The sequence below is a fragment of the Miniopterus natalensis genome, chromosome 21 (genome assembly GCF_054644295.1).
Source record: "Miniopterus natalensis isolate mMinNat1 chromosome 21, mMinNat1.hap1, whole genome shotgun sequence".
NCBI lineage: Eukaryota > Metazoa > Chordata > Mammalia > Chiroptera > Miniopteridae > Miniopterus > Miniopterus natalensis.
Genome location: NC_142101.1, coordinates 3,777,664 through 3,804,538, shown reverse-complemented (window position 1 = coordinate 3,804,538; position 26,875 = coordinate 3,777,664). Strand labels below are relative to the sequence as shown.

The 26,875-nt window shown below is 45.9% G+C and overlaps 1 protein-coding gene across 2 annotated transcripts in view; it reads left to right on the top strand.

Annotated features, from left to right (window-relative positions):
• Positions 1-26,875, top strand: part of RYR2 (ryanodine receptor 2) — a 298,173-nt gene that overhangs the window by 89,552 nt on the left and 181,746 nt on the right. For both annotated transcript variants that reach the window (XM_087828993.1, XM_087828992.1), the window contains exons 24-33: positions 5,609-5,817; positions 7,787-7,961; positions 12,574-12,782; positions 13,207-13,559; positions 15,128-15,242; positions 16,189-16,349; positions 18,057-18,216; positions 18,574-18,660; positions 21,536-21,762; positions 26,079-26,859. In XM_087828993.1, coding sequence (XP_087685119.1) covers positions 5,609-5,817; positions 7,787-7,961; positions 12,574-12,782; positions 13,207-13,559; positions 15,128-15,242; positions 16,189-16,349; positions 18,057-18,216; positions 18,574-18,660; positions 21,536-21,762; positions 26,079-26,859 — 2,477 coding nt within the window. The remainder of the gene's footprint in view (positions 1-5,608; positions 5,818-7,786; positions 7,962-12,573; positions 12,783-13,206; positions 13,560-15,127; positions 15,243-16,188; positions 16,350-18,056; positions 18,217-18,573; positions 18,661-21,535; positions 21,763-26,078; positions 26,860-26,875) is intronic.

Below are 26,875 nucleotides of genomic sequence, written 5' to 3'. Positions count from 1 at the left end.
TGAGCTCCAGTGCCAGGGAAGCTGCTAGAAAGGTGCCAGGAATATATGAGGAGGAACTGAATTGTCCAGCAAGGTCTGGAATGACAGATTTCTCCCAGGCAGAAGTGCTGGCAGAGCCATTGTTCCTTTGCTGAGCCCTCCCCTTACAGGCACAGGTGGGCGCTGTACCTGAGTCTCCATCAGCCTGGCTGTAACAGCCCGGTCCTGGTGATTCCCTGAGACCCCGCCCCCACTCAGTTTGCAGGCCCACCCAAGCTGTTTCCAGTGGCTTTCCCCTATGAATGGCCAGTCTTGGCTCACGCTGTGGACTTTCCTAAAATCCCTCAAAGGTACACAAACCCCTCAAGCAGCATCTGGCCTCAGCGTGCCCTGTACCTCTTACCAAGCATCCCCAAGCCCAGCACTAGAGGAAGCCGTCTACAGATCGCTTTGTGGCTCATGTTAGGTGGCCCCAGCCAGGGCACAAGCAGCATCTGAACTTGGCCCACACCTCCTGGGAGGCCCCAGAGAAAGTGCAACCAGCGGACAGCTTCTGATCATATTGAAGCACCACTCCACCACTTCCAGGAGCAACACTCTCAAGGGGCGGACCCGTCTGGAACTTGATCCTGCTGAAGTGAATTCTGCTTCATGGGCTCGGCCCCTGCACAGCGGACCCTCCACATTGCTCGTGGCCAGTCCTCACAGCCGATTGGCCTGGGGTAAGTCCCCTCCATTGACATGCCAAAGCCAATCAAGGCTCAACCACAACAGGAGGCCACACACAACCCACAGGAGGGGCACACCTGGAGCACCCTGCTCAGGTGACCGGGGAGGCTGTGTCACTGGGCCCCATGGGACACGCACTGCATTAGGCCACTCTACCAAGACTGGGAAACACAGCAGCTGTACCTGGTACGTAGAAACAAACAGGGAGGCTGCCAAAATGAGGAGACAAAGAAACATGTCCCGAGTGAAAGGACACAACAAAACTCCAGAAAAGGAACCAAGCAAAACGGAGACGACCTTACTAGAGGCCGAGCTCAACACACTGCTGATCAGGATGCTTGAGGAACTTAGGGGACGAGTAGGCGAGCTCAGGGAGAACTTAACACACAGGAAACGTAAAGTGGAAACAGAAAACATTAAGAAGAACAGCCAGAACTGAGGATACGCTAACTGAAATGAAGAGTATGCTGGGAGGAATCGGCAGTAGATTCAGCGAAGCTGAGGATGGAATCGACGATTTAAAACATACAGCAGCAGAAAGCACCAGTCAGAGCGACAGGGAGAAACACCCAAAAATGAGGACCAGAAAGAGCTAATGGGGTTCATCACCCCCAGACCACTGGCACAAGAAATGTTAGGCTTTTTTAAGAGGAAGAAGAAAAAGATAAAAATGTGATAACAAAATGGCAGTAACAACTTACATATGTCAGCAATTACTTTAAATGTAAATGGGTTAAACACTCCAATCAAAAGACACAGGGCAAATTTATATGTATATACGCACAACCCAAGGACATGGACAATGGTAGGGAGAGGGCCCGGGGAGGGGGGTGGGACGGGGTGGAATGGGTCATTGGGGAGAAAAAGGGACATCTGTAATATTTTAAACAAAAATAAAAATTAAAAAAAAGAAAAAAGACACAGGGCAGCTGACCTAAGAGGAAAACAAGACCTTACATGTGCTGCCTGCGAGAGATTCGCTTGGATGGAAAGACGCACAGACTGAAGGTGAAGCAGTAGAAAAGGGTATTTCATACAAAGGGAAGTGAAAACAAAACAAGAAAACTTGGTTTGGGGAAGTTGTGATTTTCACAATGATGATGAAATGAAAAGGTGGATGTGAGAGATTTTTTAGAATAAAATAAAATTAGTCTGGTGACCACTAAGATAAGACTAAAACTATTAGTTTATAATCGGTTTTACTGCTCTTGCCCACATTACAAAAGACACATGAGCATAAAAATTTTGATACGACTGGATCTAATCCTCCATAATTAACCAAGACTATAATTTATTTCTTAGCAGACTGCGTACATGTCCCAGACTGAATGTGACTCGGTATTTGGGATGTTCTCTCTTTGAAGTGTGGTTCTAAATATTGTAAAACATTTGAAAAAGTAATTTTTTCACTCTAAGGTTTTATTAGGGTTTGAATTGCTTAATTAGAAATAATACAAGGAGGGTAAAAGGATGATTGGTTAATGTTAATAACTTTAATTTATGTAAATACATCAAAAGGATTCTAGATATGTGTGAAATTTTAAAGAGTGGCCTCCCTTCCTTCATAGCGTATTATAATTTATGATTTTAATGCATAATTAGATCTTGCCTGCCCTCTATTGGCCAGTGTCTTTTAAACGTACGATTTGCAGCGTAGTGTGCGTAGATGCTTAAGCCCCTTTTGACAGTTGTTTGTGCCCCCTCTCTGCCAGCTTCTGGGGGTACTGGGAGCACAGCATCATTCAGACCTTGCCCTTAATCTTGAGGGGCTTTTTAAAGGCATACTTCCTGAATTTCTTCTTCTTTGACTAGCAACAGCCTTGATAAAGTGCATTAGGAATGTACGGGCCGACTTCATTTTTTAATGTCTATGATTATATTCATTATAACAATGTAAAAATAATTTATGTAACAAACATGAGCTATAATTGCCTACCAAACATATACGAATGTAGTGTGTTTAAAATCAAGCAAAGCCAGGAATTGCACATTTGGGGACAGTAGTGCAGCCATCAGCTATGTGTCCAGGGCTCCCAGAGAGTTTGTTCCTGGATTCAGTTGGGCGGGTGGTTTATGGAGCACCCCTTGTGGCCAGCTGCTCATAGCTACAGGAATGCAAAAACATGTTACAGATTGCCTGTATCTTTTCTTTGTAACTTACCTGGATCTAGATTTTCATTCAGAATTACTGTTTTATCAAGAGACAGAATGCTGAGCTGTTGTGTCTTAAACCATGGATGTAGCCTCCCCTAAACATAAGAAATACAGAATATGAGCTGTGAGATACATAGGCATTGGGGGGGGCGGCTCTGATAGTGTTTGTGAAGACACATTCATTTGAAGTCGGGATTGAGCCTCATTGGTGAGTGTAAAGACAGGGCAGCAGCTCGAGCCCAGGAAAAACACCAGGACTAAGAAAGTCATTGTTACCTCTTATTGCCACACATTTCCCACATAAGCCCCCATTCTTATCAACCATATTAGTGGAGAGCATTAGTGGTAAATCTTTTTTTTTTTAGTATGTTTTTATTGGTTTCAGAGAGAGGAAGGGAGAGGGAGAGATAGAAACATCAATGATGAGAGAGTGTCATTAACTGGCTGCCTCCTGCACGCCCCCTATTGGGGATCCAGCCCACAACCCTGGCATGTGCCCTGACTTGGAACCGAACTGTGATCTCCTGGTTCATAGGTCAATGCTCAACCACTGAGCCACACTGTCCAGGCTAGTGGTAAATCTTAATACCAAGATAAATTTACAGTGGGATTGTAAGGAAAGTGTTATGTTTTTATACCAAATTTGCCTTCCAACATATAAGATTTATGCCAGTATTAAAGTTTGTTTGCATTCCCTGATTGTACTGTGCATGTTAGTAGAGTCGATGTCCTGGAAACAGGAAAGATGCCCTGGAAACAGGAAAGGGGAAAAGAAATCTGTGAGTTTTTTAGTAGTTTAGAATAAAAAAACTTGAATATCCATATGTAGAAAATTGGGTGTTTTATCTATTAGTTCATACTAAAATATAATGTGTGATTTTATTTGCAAATGTTGACATAATTAAAATAAGGGTAACTACACACAAGCTCTTTTCTTTTCTGAAAAGCAATCTCTAGGGTTTGCGCAGTCCTGAGGTCCCGCTGTCTCTTCATCACTGTAGGGAAGGTTACAGCAGGTCACCGTGCTGTTTCTCCAGGAAATAGTAACTGAGAATTTCCTTTCCTTTTTTTGAGTATTGCAGTGTTTACAACTATTTTCTGTGCAGCAGTAACTGCCTTTAAGTATCATAATATCTGGTATTTTTTCTTCAAAAAGTAGTTTGCTGCCTTATCATAAATCATGTAGTCCCTAAGTAACAGAGATGAGCACGTTTATCCTTCGTGGTAAGATGTTTCTGTCTCGTTCAGGCCCCTGTCCACCCCCACCTTGAATGTACCAGAAGCAAACGTTTAATCTTCAGAGAGTGTGCCCATGGTGTATATGCCACATAGTATTATAAATGTGCTGTTCTTAACCTGTGTGAATGCACTTGCTTTTCAGTGCGATGTTGAGTGTTGCATGGCGTGAACGTGTGTGTGTGAACATGAGCACACATAAGGTGGCATTTTGAGTTTGAGGCTGTCAGTGCCGCAGAATGAGAGCAGCTTGGAGCAGGCTGGGTGGTCAGGTGTGTGCACCTGTGTGTGTTGTGGAGAAAAGGTTGGAAAAACAGTGTTGCTTATTCAGAAACTTAACCCAGCTATTGAAAGGTTTATCAGCGGTACAGTTCTGCTGTGTGCCCTATAATCACTACAAACATCCTCAAATAACAATAATTGATCCTTTTATTAAATGAGCTCCTATTATGTGCTACGACCTCCTAGTCCATTTTCTTTACTTCATTTCATTTAGCTTCTTCTGGAGACTTCTCTTTCATTTGGGGCTTGTTTTTTTTGTTTCCCAATTTTGGTTGCCTAGTTGGGTTTTTTTCTTTGTATTAGGTAGACTCCCAGTCTTTTTGGAGGGTCTCAAGTGCAGTCCAATGTCAGATGCTGTTTGTGACGGGCCTCGAGTACCCTCTTTGGAATGATCAACAATCCACAGCTTGTGGCTCCCTCTGTCCGGGCTGGGTGCGTTTGGACAGGATCAAGAGGCGCACTAAGGTCTGCTTTTCCAAGCCGTGGGTCCAGAAGCAGATCTGCCAAAGACTCAAAGCACCTAGTGATACACCTTTGCCTGCAGGCTGATTGTTAGTCTAGACTCTTAATGAGCCTCAGGCTGTAAACCACAGCAGGATGAAAACCCCACAGGGTGGGGCGAGAGGTTTTCCAGCAGGTGGGGCAATTGCTTCCCCCCAGGCAAAAGTTGCCTGGCCAGTAAATGTCTGCCTGTGAAAGAAGTCCTCTGCCGTATGGGGGAATGACTCGGCACAGGAATCCAGAGGGTTGCCCTCTGAGCTCTGTCTCCAGAGCCCACAACCCTAGACTCTCCCCACACAACTCCAGTCCACTCGCCCTCTCTCTGCTGGAGCCCAAGGTGAGTGGCTGCACATAAAGGTTTGTGTGTTGGCCTTTAAGAGGTTGCCCGCATTTCCAGCTGTCTCTCCCTGGCAGACAGAAGCCCTGCTGCTTTTCAGGGCCAGATGTTATCTGGGCACCTTTCTCAGTTCTGGTGCTCTGGGCTGTGGAGTTCAGCTTGGAGTTTAGACCCCAGAGTTTTCAGTGGGAACCCCCACAGCTGAGATATCCCTCTAGACCTTCAGCTGCTGCCTGTGGGAGCCCGGCCAGCCCTCTCGCGCCTCCGCACTTCCTACCAGTCTCTATGCTATCTCTACTTTTTGTCCTTGGTTATTACAAAGTTATGTGATGTCCGTCCTCCCCTTCCAGTGTTCCTTGTGATGATCACCAGAATCTCCTTAATTCACAGCTGCCCGAGCTGAGGTGTGCAGCAGCACCGGGGAACGGTTCCGAATCTTCCGGGCCGAGAAGACCTATGCTGTGAAGGCAGGAAGGTGGTACTTTGAATTCGAGGCTGTCACTGCTGGGGACATGAGAGTTGGCTGGAGCAGGCCAGGCTGTCAGCCTGATCAGGAGCTGGGCTCTGATGAACAGGCCTTTGCTTTTGATGGCTTCAAGGTGAGTGGGCGCTGCCAGGAGGCAGACACTGGAAGCGGGGGTGTGCTCACTGCTGGGAGTGGCTTTCCTCTGGAATATAATGGCAGCAGCTCTTTCCAGAGCACACGTGGAAAAATTCTTCCTAAGAAAGCTTTTAGTTTCAAAGTATTTTCTCTCACAAATGTAGTAAAATCATCAAGAGGATAAAGTATGCACATCTAGCAAAAGTGTTAAAAATGCATATACTAATTAAAAATGCATATACTTTGACACAGCAACTCCATGGGAGAAACTGGTCCTCAGCAGTAATTAATGATAAGCAGACACATTTATACCTATAAGAATGCCCAGGGCAGTGTGCTTTATAATCACAAAAGTTTTGATTTTTAACATTGTTAGTAATTTGCATTTCTTTGGCTGTGGCTTATTTTATTATTTACTTATATATCATGTAAATGTTTAAATATTATTTTATTTGTATAAGTTACTTAAATGTTAAAAATAAAAATGCAGCCTGGCCGGACATGGCTCAGCGGTTGAGCATGGACCTAGGATCCAGGAGATGGTGGTTCGATTCCCCATCAGGACACATGCCCCGGTTACGGGCTCCATCCCCAGTCGAGGGCGTGCAGGAGGCAGCTGATCAATCACTCTCTCATCATTGATGTTTCAACTCTCTCTCCCTCTCCCTTCTCTCTGAAATCAATAAAGATATGTTAAAAAATAAATAAGTAAATAAAAATGCATATATATGAACATAGCCACAATAGAATAATAGTCATTTTTGGTTGATAAAGTTATAGACATTTTATTCTTTTATTTGTATTCTCTGGTTTTCTTCAGTGGATTTATTCCTTGTTTTGGGAGGGGAAAATTTAATCGAAAATAAGATTAGAATAAGAAGCAGTTGTGCAGAGCCTGGACGCTGGGGCCCCAGGGGTGCGTGGACGGGAAGCCGCTCTAGGCTGGAAACCAGCCTGTCTCTAGGGCAGCTGACCACACTTCCTGAACCCGTTCTCACTTCAGATGGGAAAACATTACACCTTTTCATACCTAACTTTGTTAAATAAATTTCTAAAGACTACTAAGTATAATACTTGAGAAGAATCATATTATTGTTTTGTGTTGGTTACTGTATCTCATTACATATTAGGTCACAGTGATGGTGACACGTAAGGGGAAAGTGAAAAGATTTACCTGGCACATTAATGAGCGTGACTACTTTATACCTGCAGATGAGTAGGATGTACCATAGGTTCAAAAGTCACATTTATCACCTGTGTATATCAAACAGTATTGGCAGCTGTGTGCAATCTTTAGCTTTTTATTTCAGCAAACATTTTGAAGTTTGATTTGAAGCTTTTTATTTTGGTTTTATTGTACAGGGTGGGGAAAAAGTGGGTTTACAGTTTGTATGGAAAGTAATACAATAATGAATACGTAACAATGCAAGAATGAACTCTGTTTTGCATACTCACTGAAACCTACTCGTGCCCACCCTGCGTATTGACTGCTTTCAGGCTTCTATTTTGTTAAGCGTCGGTGCCGTTGGTTTCAAGGAATGGAATCTTATTTTGAAACAGATGAAAATTAGAATGTCATTCAATGATAAATGCCCACTCGAGTCTCTGCTCATAATTCTTTGTGCTTTGGGGAGTAGAGGAAACCACCCATGTCCTCATTCGTTGTAGGAAGGAAAATAAATATTTAAAGACATAGAGTTTTTATTTTTATAGAAAGTACATGGAGTAGATTTTTTAAATGATAGACTCTCAAAATGATGAAATAGCATCTGGGCTTTTCTCGACTCAGTACACATGGTGTTGGTTTTAGGGACTTAGGATTTTCCAGCACCCGTCTCTCAGGGCCCCGTGGACAGATGTGCTGGCTGGAGTCTTCCTCCTGGGGGGCGGGGCTGCCGTGAGTCCTGCAGCAGCAGTGGGGTGCGGTTCCCTTGGCTTTCTCTGTGACAAATGACTCCTGTCCCCAGGCGCAGCGGTGGCACCAGGGCAATGAGCACTATGGGCGCTCGTGGCAAGCTGGCGACGTCGTGGGGTGCATGGTGGACATGACCGAACACACCATGATGTTCACGCTGAATGGCGAAATCCTTCTCGATGACTCGGGTTCCGAGCTGGCCTTCAAGGAATTTGACGTGGGCGACGGTAAGTCGTGCAGGGCCAGCACGTGCTCCTTGTTCTGATGCTCTGTCCCTGCCCTGCTTGGCTGAGGAGAGTGCAGGGGAGCTGCGGCTGGAAGGTGCGTGGGTACCCACGCGGCTTATTATTTTTTTTAACTCTCACCCAAGGATATTTTTTCTATTGCTTTTCAGAGAGAGTGGAAGGAAGAGAGGGAAAAAAATCAATGTGAGAGAGAGACATCGATCGGTTGCCTCCTGCACGTGCCCTGACCAGGGCCAGGGATTGGACCTGAAACCCAGGTACCTGCCCTTGGCCAGGAATCGAACCTGCTACCCTTTGGTGTGCGGACTGATGCTCTGACCACTTAGCAACACCTGCCAAGGCGACTCGTAACAGGTTTACAAACTGGGTTGGTCTGATCCAAGCCCAATAACCAATTGGACTCAAGTCTACTAATTTGAACTTCCTGAGCTGTCGACAGTTTATTGTTTCTGGACGTCAAGTAAGGTAACTGGGATAGAAGATGGCGAGCACAGAGGGCAGGGAGGAAGGACCAGACGTTTACAGGTGCTGTGCGCTCATGCATTTGTGGAAATGTTTCACTCTGCTGGAATATTCCTGGGCTTGGCGCCCTTCACACTGATGAACAATTAAACCTCAGTTACGGTGCTTTGCCATGGAGAGTGATGTCATTTATAAACCTGTCTTGTTTAATTTATGGCAGCCGAGAGCATTCATCATTCCCTGGCGTTGTATTAAGTCTATTGGTAACTGCTTATTTGTTTATTTCTCTGTCTTCCCTCCACAGAGGTAAGTTCAGAGGGTCGGGCTCTGATTCTGTGCCCAGGGCCTAGGTCGCTGTTTGGCACGTGGTAGGTATTGATTAGATGTTTGCTGAATGGGGGACCTGATACTGTGTAGAGACCATTTTGAATATAACTTAGAGCAGAAGTTGGCAAACCAAGGCCAGAGGGCCAAACCCAACCTGCCACCCGCCTTTGTAAATAAAGTTTTATTGGGACACAGCCAAGCTCATGTGCTTGCTGTCGGTGGCCGCTATGGCACCACAACTCCAGATTGAGGAGTTTCAACAGAGCCCAAGTGGTCCATGAACCTAGAACCTCTACTGTCTGGTCACTTGGGGCCCTGGCTGACTTTCAGACCCAGCAGCCCTGGCTTTCCTTCCTGGTCACTTGGGAAACAAAGATGAGTCCTGTCTCAGGGGTTGTGAGTGTTCCCTGGGATGAGCATCAGGTAAACGCTCCTGTTGGGGCATGTGGGGGACACTCCGTCCACCGTCAGTGCCTTTAACAGCAGGCACACTGCCGGCACTGATAGTGGTGTCAAAGTGGCTGACCTGCCCCTTCAGCTATGTGGCAACTGCATGTTGCTCTCGTCTCCTCTGGGACCCCATCGCTAGCCAGTTGTCTCAGTAGGAATGTGCCAGTTCTTAAATGTAATTTTAGAAATATTGGTTGTTTTATTGTCATAGCGATTATTAAAACCACATCTTCAGAAGTCGGAATACAATTTAATTTTTAAGTTCTACTTCATTTGAGTTAAAAAGAGAAAAAATGCTAACATACATTTATAGATACGTTTTCATAAATACATTCCTTTAAAGGGATCAAAACAATAAAGCAATAAAAGTACTATCTACAAGGGTGCACCTGCCATAAACCTGAGGAAAAGTTCTGTCTATTTACCATAAAAGTAGTCATTCACAAACATATGCAAAATACAATGGAGTATAATGAAAATAGTTAGAAATATGGCATATTATATATATATTCCCACTAGCCAGAGAGAAACAACTTCTAATGAACTTTTCTCCCAATTAAAGAATTGAGATGTTAAAATAATTTTCTATTGCCCCCCTTTTTAAAATATCTTTATTGATTTCACAGAGAGGAAGGGAGAAAGAGAGAGAGAATTGAAACATCAGTGATAAGAGAGTCATTGATTGGCTGCCTCCTGCACCCCCCCCGACTGGGGATCAAGCCCACAACCCGGGCATGTGCCCTGACTGGGAATCGAACCCCGATCGCCTGGATCCTAGGTCGATGCTCAACCGCTGAGCCACACCCGGCCGGGCTATTGCCACCTTTTTAACTTAATATTATAAATGTTGTCCTAGGGAATGAAAACATTTTAAACATAACTTTTGATTTTTTAAATGAATTCACATTTTGAGAAGTGTCTTTCCTTCGTAAAAGCGCGAGAATCGCAAGTGAATGCTGTGCACCCTCCCCTGGGGCCACGATTGTCCTTCTTTTGCTGTGTTAGCTTTCTCCCTCTGCAGTTTCATCTTGGGGAACCCTAAGCATGATTTTTAATGACTGCACATATTTCATCTTGTGTGCATATCATAACTATCTCTTATTATGCATATTTAGTGTATTTTACCTTTCCCCTATTTTAAACCTAGTTTAGTGAGCGTATGTGTGGGATGGATGTTACAGAGGAAAGGGTGAAAGCTTAGAGAACTTTAGTAACTTGCTGAAGGTCAGATTAGCAAGATTTCTGGATCTGAGGTCACCAACTTGAAGAACATCTATTTGGATCATTTTAAAACCACATCACTTTTGTGCATTTCTATGTGAGAAAGATTTAGGTATATCCCGTTTAATTAACATTTTGCTTTTACAAAGGCTCTCACTTGTTTTCATAATAAAATATACATTCACTGAAAAAAGTGTTAAGTTGAGAGACAGAAATAGAACAAAAAGTTTTAATATCTCACTTGCTTTTTAAAATGAAAGTATTTAGAAAAGACAGCGAAGTTCAACTATTAATGTAACAAGCACCCAGGGATCTGCTCCACAGATTAATAGGTTTCCAGTAGCTGCACATAGGGTAGGGCCTCCTGCAGATAGAAGGTTAGAAAGAAATTGATGTTTACCATCTGAGGTGTTTCTGTCTTGGTGTCCCCTAGTTTATGTCAAATGGATGTTAGATTTGCCAGTCTGTGGACATGCAGTTCAAGGTCTCTCAGCTCCATTGTATTTATCTAAGCCTTTTCTTTGAGTCCTTGGGGGACAATTATTTAAAACAACTTTCCTTGCTTGCTGCTTCAGGAGCTGTCACAGCTGCAGACAGCTGTGGTTTTAAATTTTAACTAGAAACTGGTCATTCACGCTTCCCTGAGCACAGCTGGGTGCGTTCTTGCTTCCTGAGAGGTGGCATGGGCGTGCAGCCGTTTATTTGGATTTATATCGATGAACACAAACTGGGTGCAATCGTTGTGAATTACGGGAGGTAATTTCTATCATCTTGTGCTGTTTTGAGGGTTATGTATGACTTTGATTGCCACTAATTTCAACAGAGGAAGAAGTGTGCTCACAATGGTAGAAAACTGTTGGCTTAGTCTTAGGGGCCACTGCTTTTTGATCTACAAGTTAGGTTCTCTAATTCTTAGTCTGCATTCCAATACTGCCTGTATTTATTGTGCTGAGTACTTGAACTTTTGTATAAAATATTATAGGAAGAAATGAAGACTACATAAAACACCCCCCCCCACACCAAAAAATACCATCTCATCCCCTTGCCAAAGACAATTGATTCCAAAGAACTGAGACAATGAACAGAATTGACACAGCTTTCCCTTGTATTGGATAGTGGAAAGGTGAACCTGCCACACATTAGATTAGCTTATGAAATATTTTATTTGTTTCTCCCCTATTGTCTATTTACTATTGTTTTTGTTTTTTACTTTATTTTAACTTACTTTTCAATTTCATGTCTTAGTTATTTAGGTTAGACGCTCGTTGCCCCGCTTAAGCTACGCAGTGATTGTGACATGGACAGAAAGGAGACAGACGGAGGAGTTTCAGTAGGATTTCAGCAGCTACACCAAAATATTTACTTCTGTATACATTTTTTCCATGCTTAGATCTAATATACCCCAGATAAAGGGCAGACTTTTCAGCCCTGGCCGGGTGGCTCAGCTGCTTAGAGGGTAGACCTGATGAGCCAAGGTTGTAGGTTTGATCCCCAGTCAGCACACAGACAAGAATCGACCAATGATGCATAAATTAGGGGGGCAACAAATTGATCTGTCTCCCCCACTGAAATCAATACATTTTTAAAAAGGCAGAATTCTCTTCTAAACTCAAAAGCGGCCCTCAGTGGATGAAAACCTTTAAAATGTTTCCTCCAATGCTTTCTTCTCTGAGTCCCGTCTGAAGAACCTGCAGCTCAGGCAGTGTTTGGTGTTGGTGCATCTCAGGTTATTAGGCGGAGGTCGAGCTGCGCGCTTCGGGGCTGGCTTCTTTCCTGCTTTCCCTCTGACAGCCATGCACCCCGGGGCTGGCCTGTGGGCGGGGGCTCCTGTGGTTGATCACCTAGGATCCTGGTGGACTGAGGGCTGCTTAGCATGCACCTCATTTTACAGAAGTCCAAGGTGGAGAAGGGACTTATCTGGGGGTTGCAGTTAGTAAATGATGATGCTAAGATCAAGTCCTGCTCTCTGACCTTCCATCTGACACTTGATGTTGGTTCTCTCTATTCCACGGCTGTCTGCACCCTAGGGTGGCGTCTTTCCCAGATAAGAATTCTGCAGCAGTACTTTTGGTCATTTGCATGAACAGGGTCTCCTATTAGTGAAACTGAAGGTTTTGGTTCTTCTTTCCTCCAGGATTCATACCTGTGTGCAGCCTTGGGGTGGCTCAGGTGGGGAGGCTGAACTTTGGAAAGGATGTGAGCACCTTGAAGTACTTCACCATCTGCGGCTTACAAGAGGGCTATGAGCCATTCGCCGTCAACACAAACAGGGACATCACCATGTGGCTAAGCAAACGGCTTCCTCAGTTTCTCCAAGTTCCATCAAACCATGAACATATTGAGGTTTGCCTTTTCTTTAAATATCAGACCGTTGCCAAAAAGCAGGAGTGACTATCTTTACACAGGGGAGCTCTACTTGGTCAGTCACTGTCACTTAAACTGGTGACCCCCATGTGCTGCAGAGCAGCAGAACCTAAGCATAGGCTCAGCCTTGACTTCAAATACTCTACAAGAAGCTGATTAGACAGATGAGTAATGATTAATTCCCTCTTTACGTAGGCAGTGCGAGGCTCAGTCTGAACATATGCACTTATAACATGAGTTTCCCAAACCGTCTCCTGAGGGAGCAGCAGAACTGTGAATATATCTGCTACAAAACCCCGTCCCGTATGGCTGTGTTTGGGGTGGTAAAGATGTGGACACAGTGTCGTTAGAACCACTGGATCCACAACGATGACTAGAACTGAACATTGCTTCTTTGTGCTAGGTGACCAGAATAGATGGCACCGTGGACAGCTCCCCGTGCTTGAAGGTCACTCAGAAGTCCTTCGGCTCCCAGAACAGCAGCACAGACATCATGTTCTACCGGCTGAGCATGCCCATCGAGTGTGCCGAGGTCTTCTCCAGGACCGCGGCTGGGGGGCTCCCAGGTGCCGGCCTCTTTGGGCCCAAGAACGACCTGGAGGATTACGATGCTGATTCTGACTTCGAGGTTCTCATGAAGACAGCTCACGGCCATCTGGTGCCCGACCGAGTCGACAAAGACAAGGAAGCTACGAAACCAGAGTTTAATAACCACAAAGATTATGCGCAGGAAAAGCCCTCTCGTCTGAAACAAAGGTTGCTCATCTCTGCAGCGTCTCAGTGTGTGCCTGTTATGTGGGGCGGGTTACGGCAGCTGTTAGGGGTCCCCATGTCAGCGTTTCCTTTCTCTTCGCCCTCCTCACGCAAAGGGTTCCACAGGGGACAGTGTGGCAACCTGTCTGTCCCCTGATTTGTTACCACAGACATCATCTATCCTGAGTTACTTTCTTAGGCATTTTTATTATGGTAAAAAAATATAAGAAAATTTACCATCTTAACCACTTTTAAGTGCACTTATGAATTTTAAGTGTCCAGCACAGTTAAGAGAACCAGGAGTGGTCACATTGCTGTGAAACAGGCCTTCAGTGCATTTTCATCCTGCAAAACTGCAGCCCTATACCCATGAAACAATTCTTCCCACCTCCCCCAGGCTCTGGTAACCGCCATTCTACTTGTTTCTATGAATTTGACTGCTCTGGCACCTCTTATAAGTGGAATCACACAGTATTTGTCTTTTTGTGACAGGCTTATCTCCTTTAGTGTAATGTCCTCAAGGTTCATCCTTGTAGCAGGTGTCTGACCGTCTTCCCTTTTTTAAGGCTGAGTAATATTCCACTGTGTATACAGACCACATTTTGTTTATCCACCCTGTCCATTCATTCACTGATGGGTGTTTGGCTTGATTCCACCTCTTGGCTATGGTAAGTAGTGCTGTTGTCAGCATGGGTATAAAAACACCCTTTCAAGACCCAACTTTCATTTGTTTTGAATATATACCCAGAAGTGGGATTGCTGGTAGTCATATTTTTAAGTTTTTAAGGAATCTTCATACTGTTTTCCATAGCTGTCGCACCATTTTATGATCTTACCACCACTGTACAAGGGTTCAGATTTATTCACATCCTTGTCAACCCCTGATACTTGCTGGTTTTTTCTTAGTAGCTATCCTCATGGGGGTGAGGTGCTATCTTACTGTGGTTTTGATTTGCATCTCTCTGATAATTAGTGATAGTGCATATCTTTTCATATTCTTACTGGCCATTTGTAGATCATCTTTGGAGAAATCTCTTTTCAAGTTCTTTGCCCAATTTTGGATTGGCATGTTTGCTTTTTTGTTGTTGAGTTGTAGTTCTTTATATGTACTAGATATTAATCTCTTATCAGATATTAGGTTTGCAATTATTTGTTCCCGAGAGCTAGTTTTTAAGATGTCTGTATTTACAGTCTTGGTTGAAACTTAAAGACTATTCTAAGTATTTTTTATGGACAAGAAGGAAACTTATTTTAGCATTTTTATCTTGCACTAAATCTGAATTTCTCAACCTCAGCATGCTCTGGGTTAGATAACTGTTTGTTGTGGGAGTCTGCCTTGTGCATCGAAAGATGTTTAGCAGCATTCCTGGTCTCCACGCACTAGATGCTAGTGGCACACACTTGGTGCCTATCCCCATGTATGACAAAAATATCTCCAGATGTTGCCAGAGGTCCTCTGGGGAGTGAAATTGCCCTCGTCGAGAATCACTGTACTAAGCTGAATGTTTGCTCATGTTTGAAGGAGGCAGAGCTTTTAATGTTGCTTATTTCCAGTCCTGTAATATTTTCAGATTCTTGCTTAGAAAAACGAAGCCAGATTATAGCACAAGCCATTCCGCGAGGCTCACCGAGGATGTCCTCGCGGACGATCGGGACGACTACGACTACTTGATGCAGACGTCCACGGTATGAGGCTGCCGCTTCCGTCCTTACCTCTGCTTGTCACTCATCTTGCTGTACATTTCAGGATCCACTTTGCATCATCATGTTTATCAAGCTTATCTTTAAAATGAGTATTTGCTTATTTGGGGGAACTGAAAAGTTGAAAAATATATGTATATGCAGTAAAACAGTTTTTTAGGAAAAATGTCCTTAATGGCACTTGTAACCCTTATTTTACTAATTTGTTTCTTGGCAAAACTTGAATTTGTAACCTAATTTTTGCAAGTACATGTAACTTCCTTCTTCTTTGCAATACGTCTAAAAGAAGATCATTTATATTTTGTTAGAGGTCAGGTTTTGCTGTCTGCCATTTAAAATTTTCAAAACAACTTGTCCTAAAATGCCAAATGGAAAAACAGGTAGCTGTGCCCCCGAGTACTCCCGTGTTTGAGCTTGAGGTTTTCACGAATTAGATCTGCGCTATTTCAAAGTGATTTCAGGGTGTGAAAATATTACATACTAGCACTGGGAAAGATGGTGCCTGTTCACAGGTAGGTGGCAGGTGTAACGCTCTAGAGTAGATTAGCATCCTGTGTAAGCTGCCAGAAGTTGAAGCTTAGCTGCCAGTGGTTGCTGATTTCATTGCATCAACATATGCTGTATGTACAATACTTCTGGTATTTGTATTATGTATGTACAACATACATGCATACATGCTTGGGGTAGAAAACCTCAAACTACTTAGCATATTTGCTCAGATAGAGTCTTTTCTCGGTTTCCACTATTTCTAGTTTAATTTAGGATCTGTTTTAAGACTTTTCTTATTTTGCAGTGTTAGTCCTTGGTGCTGATAATGTTTTCTTTAGGCCCCATGATTTTAAGTAAATGTGTTCTTTGGCAGCTCAAAGGCATTGCAAGTCAAAGTTTGGTTTTGTTTACTTGCCAACACCTGGCGTTGCTGTCTCTACAGTACTATTACTCAGTGAGGATCTTCCCCGGACAAGAGCCCGCCAACGTCTGGGTGGGCTGGATTACGTCCGATTTCCACCAGTACGACACAGGCTTCGACCTGGACAGAGTCCGCACAGTCACCGTCACTCTAGGAGATGAAAAAGGGAAGGTGCACGAAAGGTTGGTTTTCCTCCGTTTCTTATCAGTGACATCTTATTGAAATGTTGATAAATCTAGGATTTTACTATTTCTACTTATAGGAACAGTATAATCAAAACCTTACTATCAGTGTCCTTTCTGTTGCTCCTACAAGCCAGTAAGGAACCTGAATATATCAAAGTGAAAACCATTATGAAGTCAGAGCAGTGCACCCCTTTGGGGGGTAATCCTGTGTTCCTTCAGGTGACACTGCACGTGACTAACAGCTTGGGCTGTGGGTGTTGGGTTGTGGGTGGCTGAACGGGAGGCAGTTAGCATATGGTCTGATATGCATCTTGGGAACTGATGTGTGGTGGGGAAACGATTGAAGACAGGATGGGCTAGTGGTTTAGACAGGTAGACACGTTTGAACTCGGACTGAGGAGCAGTGGGTTCTTTCCTCAGCTTGGCCATTGACTCGCTGTGTGGCTTTGGGTAAGTCAGTTATACTCTCTGTGCCATCCTTTCTCATTTGTAAAACAAACCAAACTCAAACCAAACCTTCAAAAAAGTGACGAAGGCCGCCTTCCTTCCAGCACTAGACAAGAGGATCTGACCATTGGCATCTCCCTGTCGTGCCTGTGCACCCTCTGGCCTGCTGACAGGTCTTGAGGGGACAGTCCTGCATATGTTGCTTTTTTACATCGCACCTCATCCTTGGTGACTGGAAGCTCACTCTCCTGCCTTCAGGTGTCAGCACTTGAAACTTGAAATTAGACCCTAAAACAGTGGGCCTGGCGGAAGTCTCCAGTGAAGGGTGCTTCATGTCAGGGCCCCAAACCACCTCTCCGGGAATATCCTTGGGGGAGATACTTGATTTTCAGAGAAGGTGACACTATAAGGAAATAACTCGGTCCAGGGGTGGGCCACCTAATAGGTGGTTCTGGTGTAGGGGTAGTCTAGGGGAGGGCTGATGGATCTTATGTGGGTGGTGCAGGAAACACAGCTGACTCTGATTATTCAGAAACTGGCTGTATCGCACCTTCCTGTTTTTTGCCTGCCTTTGGCGCCTTTTTTTCTTTTCTGGTCTCATTAATATATCTGCTGTATAGTGGCAGACAAAACACAAATAACCTACATTTTGTTACCATCTCTGGTGAAGGTTTAGGTGAGGGTGAAACTCGGGCAAGGTTTGCTTTTAATACCACTGACTACGTGACTTGTAGCTAAGTCTGTCTCTCATACAGATCACCGGGATTGTCCATAAAGGGGCGTGTTTGTAGCCAAATGGTAAACATATTGAATGACTGATGGCTCAGGTAGAATTTGCCTAAGGACTCTGATAGTGTTTAAAAAGGAATGCTTCTCATCTCAGAACAGTGTTAAAAAAAAAAAAAAAACACACCAAAAAACCTGTGAGAATGAAAATTACAAATTTGGATGATTATTAAATAAACTTTTTTGAACCTGAGAAAAAGGTCCAGTTTGGTTTGAGTTTTTGGAGGGAAGGTGCAGGTCAGTTCTTACTTGGTTCCATCAGGTGTGAATTTAGGGGCGTCTGGGACCTGACTCAGAACATCCACTGGTCAGTGAGGTTTTGCTCAGAGTCAGACTCGGGCCATGTGCACCTCTCCATCCCGGCATGAGCTTGTTGCTTGCGCAGCATAATTTAGGTTTAGTCTGCAAGATATACCTGCTTTCTATTATACCTGTGGTCGTACAAAGATAAACATGTTTTTTGAAATTCAGCATCAAACGCAGCAACTGCTACATGGTTTGTGCGGGCGAGAGCATGAGCCCCGGGCAGGTGCGCAACAACAACGGGCTGGAGATCGGCTGCGTGGTGGACGCCGCCAGCGGGCTGCTCACCTTCACGGCCAACGGCAAGGAGCTGGGCACGTACTACCAGGTACTGGGCCGCGGGTGCCGCTTCTCCGGAGGGCAGCCTGGTTACCCATTAGAGGAAAACACACTTTGGAAGGTCAAAAAAAATTAGAAAAAAATGAAAACAGAAATGAGTGAATTCTGTGTTTTTACTCTGTCTGAATAATAGCTGTGCCATACGCTTCAGCGTAGAATGCATCCTCTATGAATGCTCATGTGGAAGGAAATGCGCCGAGTAATTATTGAAAGACCATGTCCATGTGGGGAAAGGAAAGCCTCTGGGTCCCTTTCATAAAGTGTTCCTTAGTTGCTGGGAGGGATATATGCTTCCTTTATGCTCCTTCCTTTTACTGATACTATTAAATTCATTGGTTTCTTTAAGGTGGAGCCAAGCACCAAATTATTTCCTGCCGTTTTTGCACAAGCTACAAGCCCCAATGTTTTCCAGTTTGAACTGGGAAGAATTAAGGTAAGAAAGACTCATTCTTGGTATTGTATTGGATTGTGTTCTCTTAGGGAATATTTATTGCTTAAATTAAGTCAGTACTTTATTAGTACTGCTGTTAACCCTATAAATACTCTTTTAAAAGAAACTTAGCCATGTTTGAAAATTTTAGGTCATTAGGAGAACGTAATTAATTAGGCATTAGTTCTCTTTAGGCACCACAAATATAATTGTAAGTAAGACTTGGCTTATACAGAACAAAAATGCCAGATTACACACAGCTCAGTAACCCTTGAGCTCACAGGGCTGAAACTACTCCACCTTGGGGACGGGCTGGGCAGCTGCATGGACAGGGTACTCTGGGAACGTAAACGGAAGAACAGCTAAGTTGCATGGGGTGGGCCAGGTAAAGCTAAAAGAAGAGGTGGAATTTAGGTTGATTCCTAACTGTTGAATAGGAGACCGCAGGGGACATTGACTGGGAGGGGGCGACAAAATGCAATGCCACGTAGGCATGAAAGTGCTGAGCTGAGGACATCATTGTGACTGTGACAAAGGCTGTCTGCCCGTGGAGGTGAAAGTGCACAGAAGCGCACCAAGTCCAGGTTGAAAGGCCTTGAGTGCCATGCTGAGGAGCTGGCAGCTCTTCCGGGGTTGGCAATCCCTGGAAATGTGAAGCGGAGATTGAGGATGATCACACTGTTCTGGGAAAATCTGTTGGTGGCAATGGAGAAATGTCGGTGCTCCCAGGATGAGGGCAGGCAGCAGCAACTCGGTGCCAACTTGGTGGGTCTGCGTGGGAGGTGCAGAGGGGGAGCCACAGAACTCATGATGGAGACACGGTGATACATGGGAAGGCGTTTTAGAGGAGAAATTAATAGAACTTGACCATGAGTTGGATTGATGAGATCTGTTGATAACTTGGACTCAGGTGCTCAGGAGAATGCAGGATCGAGGAGGAGTGTAGACTCTCAATGTGCACGAGGAAGGGATGCCAATGCAGCCACAGCTGGGGAAGTAGCTGAAATTCAGGAAAAGGAACTGGATAGATCCGGCCCTTGGAAACATGGAGAAGCCAGCACACATCCGGGAGTGGAGCAGACAGCTTCACCACACTGGCCATGCGCCCTTGACTTGCCCTTAAACCATGTGAGCCCAGTTTCTGCACACAAAGGCCAATACAATACAGACTAAAGGAGTAGTGACGTTTGTTAACTAGAGGGCTCTAGGAACCTTGCCAGAAGAATTTTGGAAAAGTGATGGAAAAATCTATATGGTAGTGAATTCAAGATGGAAAGTGTGAGAAAGGACGCCCGAGTTTGGGTGATGGTAGTTTCTCAGAACTCTGAGCAGATACCAGTCTGTTTGGCATTTCCATAGGTGTGTCCGAGACTGGACTGCTGACTGTCACTAGCCCTCCTGACCATTTGCTCCCCGCACATGTCCTTTATATCAGATCTGGTTGTTTAGGCCCCAAACCTGGGTGTCACCCGACTTTCTTCTTTGCATTCTCTCCTGGTTCCTCCATCAGCATGTCCTCCTGCCATCTGACCCCTGCCCGCCACCACACTTCCCCAGCACCATCGTCTCTAACCTCCGTTACTGCAGTGGCCTCCTAATGGGGTTCCCACGATTCATCCTTGCCCATCAGTTTATCGTTAAACCATCTGAGCAACAGTTGCCATGTTAAAGTATAAATCAGATCACATCATTCTGCTCAAAACCCTAGACACCCTCTTTCCTGAGAGTAAAAATCCGAGGTCTCAGTATGGTTCTCGGGTCCGAAAGAACCTGACACCCTCACTGTCTGAATCCGTCTCCCCCTGCTCTCCCTCCTCCACGCCTGCCACATGGCCTCTAGCACCTCCGCACTCTCTCTAGGCGCACTGTCTCCCCAGGCCCTTTGCACTGACTGTCCCTCTGCATGGAGACTTCCTCCCTGCGTAGCCACGTGGTTGTCCTTCTGTTCTTTTCTTAACTGTCACCTGCTTGGTGACACCCATTCTGACCACCCTGTTTATTACCACTGGTTCCCCTACCCTGTGATTTTCTTCTCCTCCGATCTCTTTTCTGACATAACTATTAACTTACTTATTGATCCTGTCTATGTCTCCAATAGGAGGGCATTTTGTCTGATTTGTTCCCAGTCCCGAAAATGGTGTCGGGAAGTATTTCCCATTCACAGAAGAAACTAGGAAAGTGGCTGGAGGCCAGGCTGTGTGAAGGACTCCGCACAGAAGCTCCAGAGGAGAGTGGGACTGGCTCGTGTGGGAAGATGGGCTAGGGGTTTTTTGTGGCCCAGAGAGGCCCGCGGTGGGGTCACGATTGTAGCTTTGGCAGAGTGGAGACGGTCCTGGAGAGCAGACCGGAGCAGCTAGGAGGCTGGAGGCTGCACTGGCTGTGGAGGAGGGTGCAGGGGAAGGAGTCGTGGTCAATGCCTGGTAATTCTGCCAGCTTGAGAGTCGGGTTTATCTGCTGAGCTGTTTCTGCTGTACTGCTGGTTACTAAAACCTGACCAACCCGACAGTGAGTAAGGGCGTGGGTTATGGACCACGCGTGTGACAGGACAGGCAGGAGAGAGCCACATGGACGTGACCTGTCTCAGGACACATGGCACTGAGAGCAGCTTAGAGAGCAAATCTGAAGGATGTGGGGACGCTTGGTGGCACCTGCCTTTCCCATGTGCCAGGGCCACTTCCCCACCCCTGCACCTACCCTGAAGGGCCAGGCATTTTGCTGAGATTATTTTCTCCTTTCAGTAGCTTGAGCCCAGTTTCTGTCATTTCCTGTATCGAGTTCCGTTGACATGTGGTGGGTCTTTCTTCTGTTACCGGCCTGCAGAATTCTGGTCACCGTTGCCCAGGGAGTGGCCTAACTGGCTCTTCTGTTCCGTCCCCAGAATGTGATGCCTCTCTCGGCTGGACTGTTCAAGAGTGAGCACAGGAACCCTGTGCCTCAGTGTCCTCCACGCCTGCATGTGCAGTTCCTATCGCACGTCCTATGGAGCAGGATGCCCAACCAGTTCCTGAAGGTGGACGTGTCACGGGTCAGCGAGCGCCAGGGCTGGCTGGTGCAGTGCGTGGAGCCCCTGCAGTTCATGTCCCTGCACATCCCCGAGGAGAACAGGTAACAGGTCCCCCGCGCCCTGCCCCACTGCGGCCCTGGGACCGACTGCTGCCCGCTGGCACAAGGGTGGCCCTGTGGACACAAACTGAGGTTTAAAAATACCTCATTTTACATATTTCGAGTTTGTTTCTCAACCACTCTGTTCCTTAAACAATGATTCTGATGCTGTTGGAGGGGCGGTGTGAGGGGCGTTGCTTCTACCTGTGCCCTCGTTTCCTGTGACAAGAGTGAAGACCCAGGCAGTGCCCCTGCAGCTGGATGAGGGGTACAAAGGGGTACAGCATCATAACATCGCAAGGTGTTAGGGACGGAGTCACAGAAATCAGTCCAACCCTTTTTGTTTGACAGATGTGAAAAACAGACTAAGAGGCGCTAATAAAAGAAAGCTGTGGAAATGTGCTGAGGGCCGTGGAAATAGGCTGAGGGCTTGGAAACTGTGGGCCTGTATCCCAGGCAGTAGCAGCAGTAGCATGGGGTCCAGGCAGCCCTCACAGTGGCTTCATGGATGACATTTCTCATGTTGTAGCCAATTAGGCTGCAGAGGGTTTATTTTAGCAGCTTCATGGCCAAGAATGATCTAAGTTTCTAAGTTTTGGCCCAAGATTTCCCTCCCAAAATGTCACTAAAAAGTTTAGTCCCAGCATGAGAACACGCAGGAAGAATGCAAAGACAAACTCCTGCTGTCTTTGTACCTAAAGTTTTTAATCTTAAATAGTCATGGGAGGTAGGCCCATGTGTACATATTTAGACATTCTTGGCATTAAAAAAAAAATTAATGCCTTTAAAATTTAGCCTGTGCCTTGGAAAACAGCTTGTCAGTTCCTCAAAAAGTTAAATATAGATGTTCCATTTATCCACTAACTCTACTCCTAGGTAACTACCCAAGATAAATGAAAACATGACCCCACAAAACTGTCCGCCGACGTTCAGAGCAGCGTTACTCACAGTAGCTGGAAAGGGAGACCAACCCAAAGCCCCACAGCTGAGACATGGGTCCAGTGTGGCCCTTCCACACAGTGTTAATCTGGTAATAAAAGGGATGCAGTACATGCTACAAAACGGGTGAACCTCAAAAACATTATCCTAAATTAAAGAAGCCAGTCCAAAGAGCACAGATCTGTGGGATTCCATTTAACTGAAAAGCCCACATAGCAGGTCTGTAGAGACAGAAAGAAGATGAATGGTTACCTGTGGCTGGGGGTCTGGGGGTGACTGCTAACGGGCATGGTCTCTTTCGGGCTGATGCAAGTGCTCTAAACTTAGATTATGCTTCTGGTTGCACAAAAACATCAATATACTAAAACCAGGGAATTATGTGTTTTAAATACATAAATTTTATAGGATATAAATTATATCAAAGACATTTTTAAAAATCGAAAGAAAAATTAATGTGGGCAGGTGGATTTATTTATATATTAAATATTTACATATTTTAAGTTAAATAATTAGAAATATATATCATTTGTAATGTCCTCTTAGATAATTAGATTTTATTTTAATTTCATGTTTCTTATTTTATGTGAGAAAAGTTTTATAGGAAATTTGCACCTGATTGAAAAAATTACTCAGCCACCAAAAGGAACATAACATTTGGGAAGGGATTTCTCTTTGTGAGGGGAAATATTTTCTCTGCACTAAGCGGAGAATTTTAAGATTGTAATTAATATGTTGGCATCCCACGGCATATGCTCCTGTCAGAGTAATCTATAATTCATATGAATTAACCTGAGACAAATTTATGGATAATTTATATTAATTATCTGTGACCAGTGAATGGAAAATTTAAACTGTTACTATAGACCATAAGGAAATTGAGTCAGTTTCCTAAAACATATAAAATGCAGACGCCTAAAGAGTGTGATTGGAATGAAGTTGCAGAGAAGAGGGGGAACAGCACAGCCGGGGCAGGACTGGTGACAGTCATTCGTGCCCCGATGCTCTGCTTCGTTGGTCAGGTTCCACATTAGTCCCGTGCTTCCTAGAAGCCAAAGGAAAATCTGAAGAGTTTCAAAATTCAGATTCCAAAAGGGAAATGCCAACTAGTAGTTGAGTAGAATCTTTTTCTTATACCCCAGTGAATTATAACATGGAAATAATATTTTAAATTTTGGGGTGGTTGGAAAGGTACGAGAGTCCTCTGTTTTCTTGTTCAGCTGGACAGTGCACTGTCTTTGGGCAGGAATCGTGTCTGTGCTGTTCACTCCTATTACTGTGCTCAGTGCTTGGTGTGGGACAGACACGCTGTGATACTGGATGAATGAAAGAATGATAGTGAGTCATCAAAGAAACTTCTCCACCAGGGACTGTTAAGGGGTATAATGAGTTATATTAGTCGCTTTTACTGCAATAACCACCCCAGAATATCAGTGGCTGCAAATCAACATATCTTGCTCGTGTTCCCTGAAGACCTGAGTCCACTTCAGCTCAGCCCAGGCTGGGGCTGGCCTGCGGGTGTGGTGCACACGCCTTCTTACCCCAAGCCTGAGCTGATGGGCAGTGCTGATCTGGGACAGCAGTTTCTATGGCCAAGGGCGATGTCCAGGAGGGCTCCAGACACTGCAGCCCTCTAAAGTTTCTTTTTGCTTCATGTTATGTCCACTTAGATTTTATGGGCCAAAGCCAGTGAGATAGTCAGGCCCAGTGTAGGACTGCCCAGCCGCAGGGGGAGGGCGGGGAATATCCTCCGACACAGTGATCCACGCACGCACTCAGGGGTGCTCCGTTATGTGCTTGGCGTTGTCCTCGCTGCAGATAAAATAATGAGTTATTTCTTTTGCTGTCCTCCGGTTAAAGCCATAGTTCATTAAAGTATGAATATTACTACAAGGGAAGACAAATTAGTTGAGGTATGTGCCTTGGTTTGCATTGACCTGAGTGTGAAGTTCAGAGATGCAGACTACAAATCCTTCACAGTTCTCATTCATTCACTCCACAAACCTGCACTAGTGCCCATGGCGTTCCTGGCACTGGATACAAAACGGTGAAAGAAACAGACATGAGCCGGACCTTGCAAGACTGGTTGAGTAGAGAGACAGGTGTTTAAGGAAAAAGTGGGGTATCATCACAGGAATAGTGGGTGGGGCTGGATTAGAGCGACAGCAACAGTGGGGACTGTGGAGCCCACTCATGTCTGACCCTTGGAGACATCCTGTGCTGCTACAGTGAACACATTTGTGTGTTTGACCTTCATTCTGGCTATGAAGCAGGTAACCATCTTCCTGGGAGGTTGAAACCCCGCTAAGATCTGGGAATCATCATACACCACACTTTGAGGGACTCAGTTATACCAAGAATTGGGTGCTGGCAGCAGGGTCCAGAAGTTGTGTGGTGCGGAATCATTTGCTTTGAGATTGGAACGCAGGAAGCTTCTGATTCTGAGAGTTAGGGGGTGGGGTCAGATTCTGCACCATTGAGCCACAGTGGCTTTTCATCCAGTGCCTGTGATCCAGAAAACATGGTACAGTGGATGGGCATGGGCGGGATAGTGGAGTCCCTAGATATGACAAAGTTCATCAATCAGTAATCAGTGATTACTCAGTACCTACTGTGCCCTAGGCTGGGGTCTGGAAGTATATTAATATTAATAAACAAACATGTAATAGCCCTATTCTGATGAGCTTATATCACAGTCTCACCAAGGGCACCTTTCCAGGTGAATGAGTGGCTTCTCTGAAGGAAGTGTTTACCCTTAGAATGGACTCTGTTGCCAAAGGAAAGACTCTGGGCATAGCGTGGCCCTATTTTGAGGTTTATGTGTTGGAAGAGCATGATATATGGCAGAAGCAAAGTGACCAGCAGAAACTTTCCTAAGTGGAAAGGCCGCTATAGTGTGTGTTCCCTGAGCTGCACATACCTGATGGAAACCGGGTGGCAGCGGGGGCCTGTGAGGGAGGTTGGTGAGAAGGGAGGTCCTGTGGGAGGAATCAGCCTTGTTACCTGCACTGACTGGTTAGGGGACAGCTCTCACACGTCAGAGAAAGGGCACAGGCTCCTGAGTCTAAGGCACAGTTTTCTGGGTTCTGGAAACCAGTCAGCCCAGTTGGAAAGAAGACTTGGGGTTTCCCAAGGCGCGCTCACGTCCTGAAAGGTAGGGATCCTCAGGTTCAGACGGAGGCCCAGGTATCTAAGAGGTGCGCAGAGCCTCAAGGGTATGGATGATGAAGGGGGTCCCGGCACGATGGGCGGGAATTTCCAACATAAACTTCCATGTGAAAGAAACCTTATAAACCTCCAGAGCTGCCTTTAAGCACCAGGCCGCCTTTAGCGCGCGCGTCTGCGGGAGCTTTGGCCCCTGTGACCCAGGACCCCGCCCGCAGGTCCGTGGACATCCTGGAGCTGACGGAGCAGGAGGAGCTGCTGCGCTTCCACGCGCACACGCTGCGCCTCTACTCGGCCGTGTGCGCGCTGGGCAACCACCGCGTGGCGCACGCGCTCTGCAGCCACGTGGACGAGGCGCAGCTGCTCTACGCCATCCAGAGCAAGCACATGCCGGGCCCGCTGCGCGCCGGCTTCTACGACCTGCTCGTGGACATGCACCTGGGCGCCTACGCCACCGCGCGGCTCATGATGAACAGCGAGTTCATCGTGCCCATGACGGAGGAGACCAAGGGCATCAGGCTCTTCCCCGACGCGCGCAGGCAGCACGGGCTGCCCGGCATCGGCCTCAGCACCTCGCTGCGCCCGCGCATGCGCTTCGCCTCGCCCAGCTTCGTGAGCCTCAGCCACGACGGCTACCAGGACAGCCCCGAGTTCCCCCTGGACACGCTCAAGGCCAAGACCATGCAGATGCTGACGGAGGCGGTGCGGGAGGGCGGCCTGCGCGCGCGCGACCCGGTCGGGGGCACCACCGAGTTCCTCTTCGTGCCGCTCATCAAGCTCTTCTACACGCTGCTCACCATGGGCGTCTTCCAGGGCGAGGACCTGAAGCACATCCTGCAGCTGATTGAGCCCCGGGTGTTCACAGAGGCCGCCCCGGAGGCGGAGCACCGGGCGCCACCCAGAGAGCCCCGCGCGGATGACTCCAGGCCGGAGGGTGCACATGGGGACGCGGCCGAGGGACTGCTGCAGATGAAACTGCCCGAGCCAGTGAAGCTCCAGGTGAGACGAGGGAAGT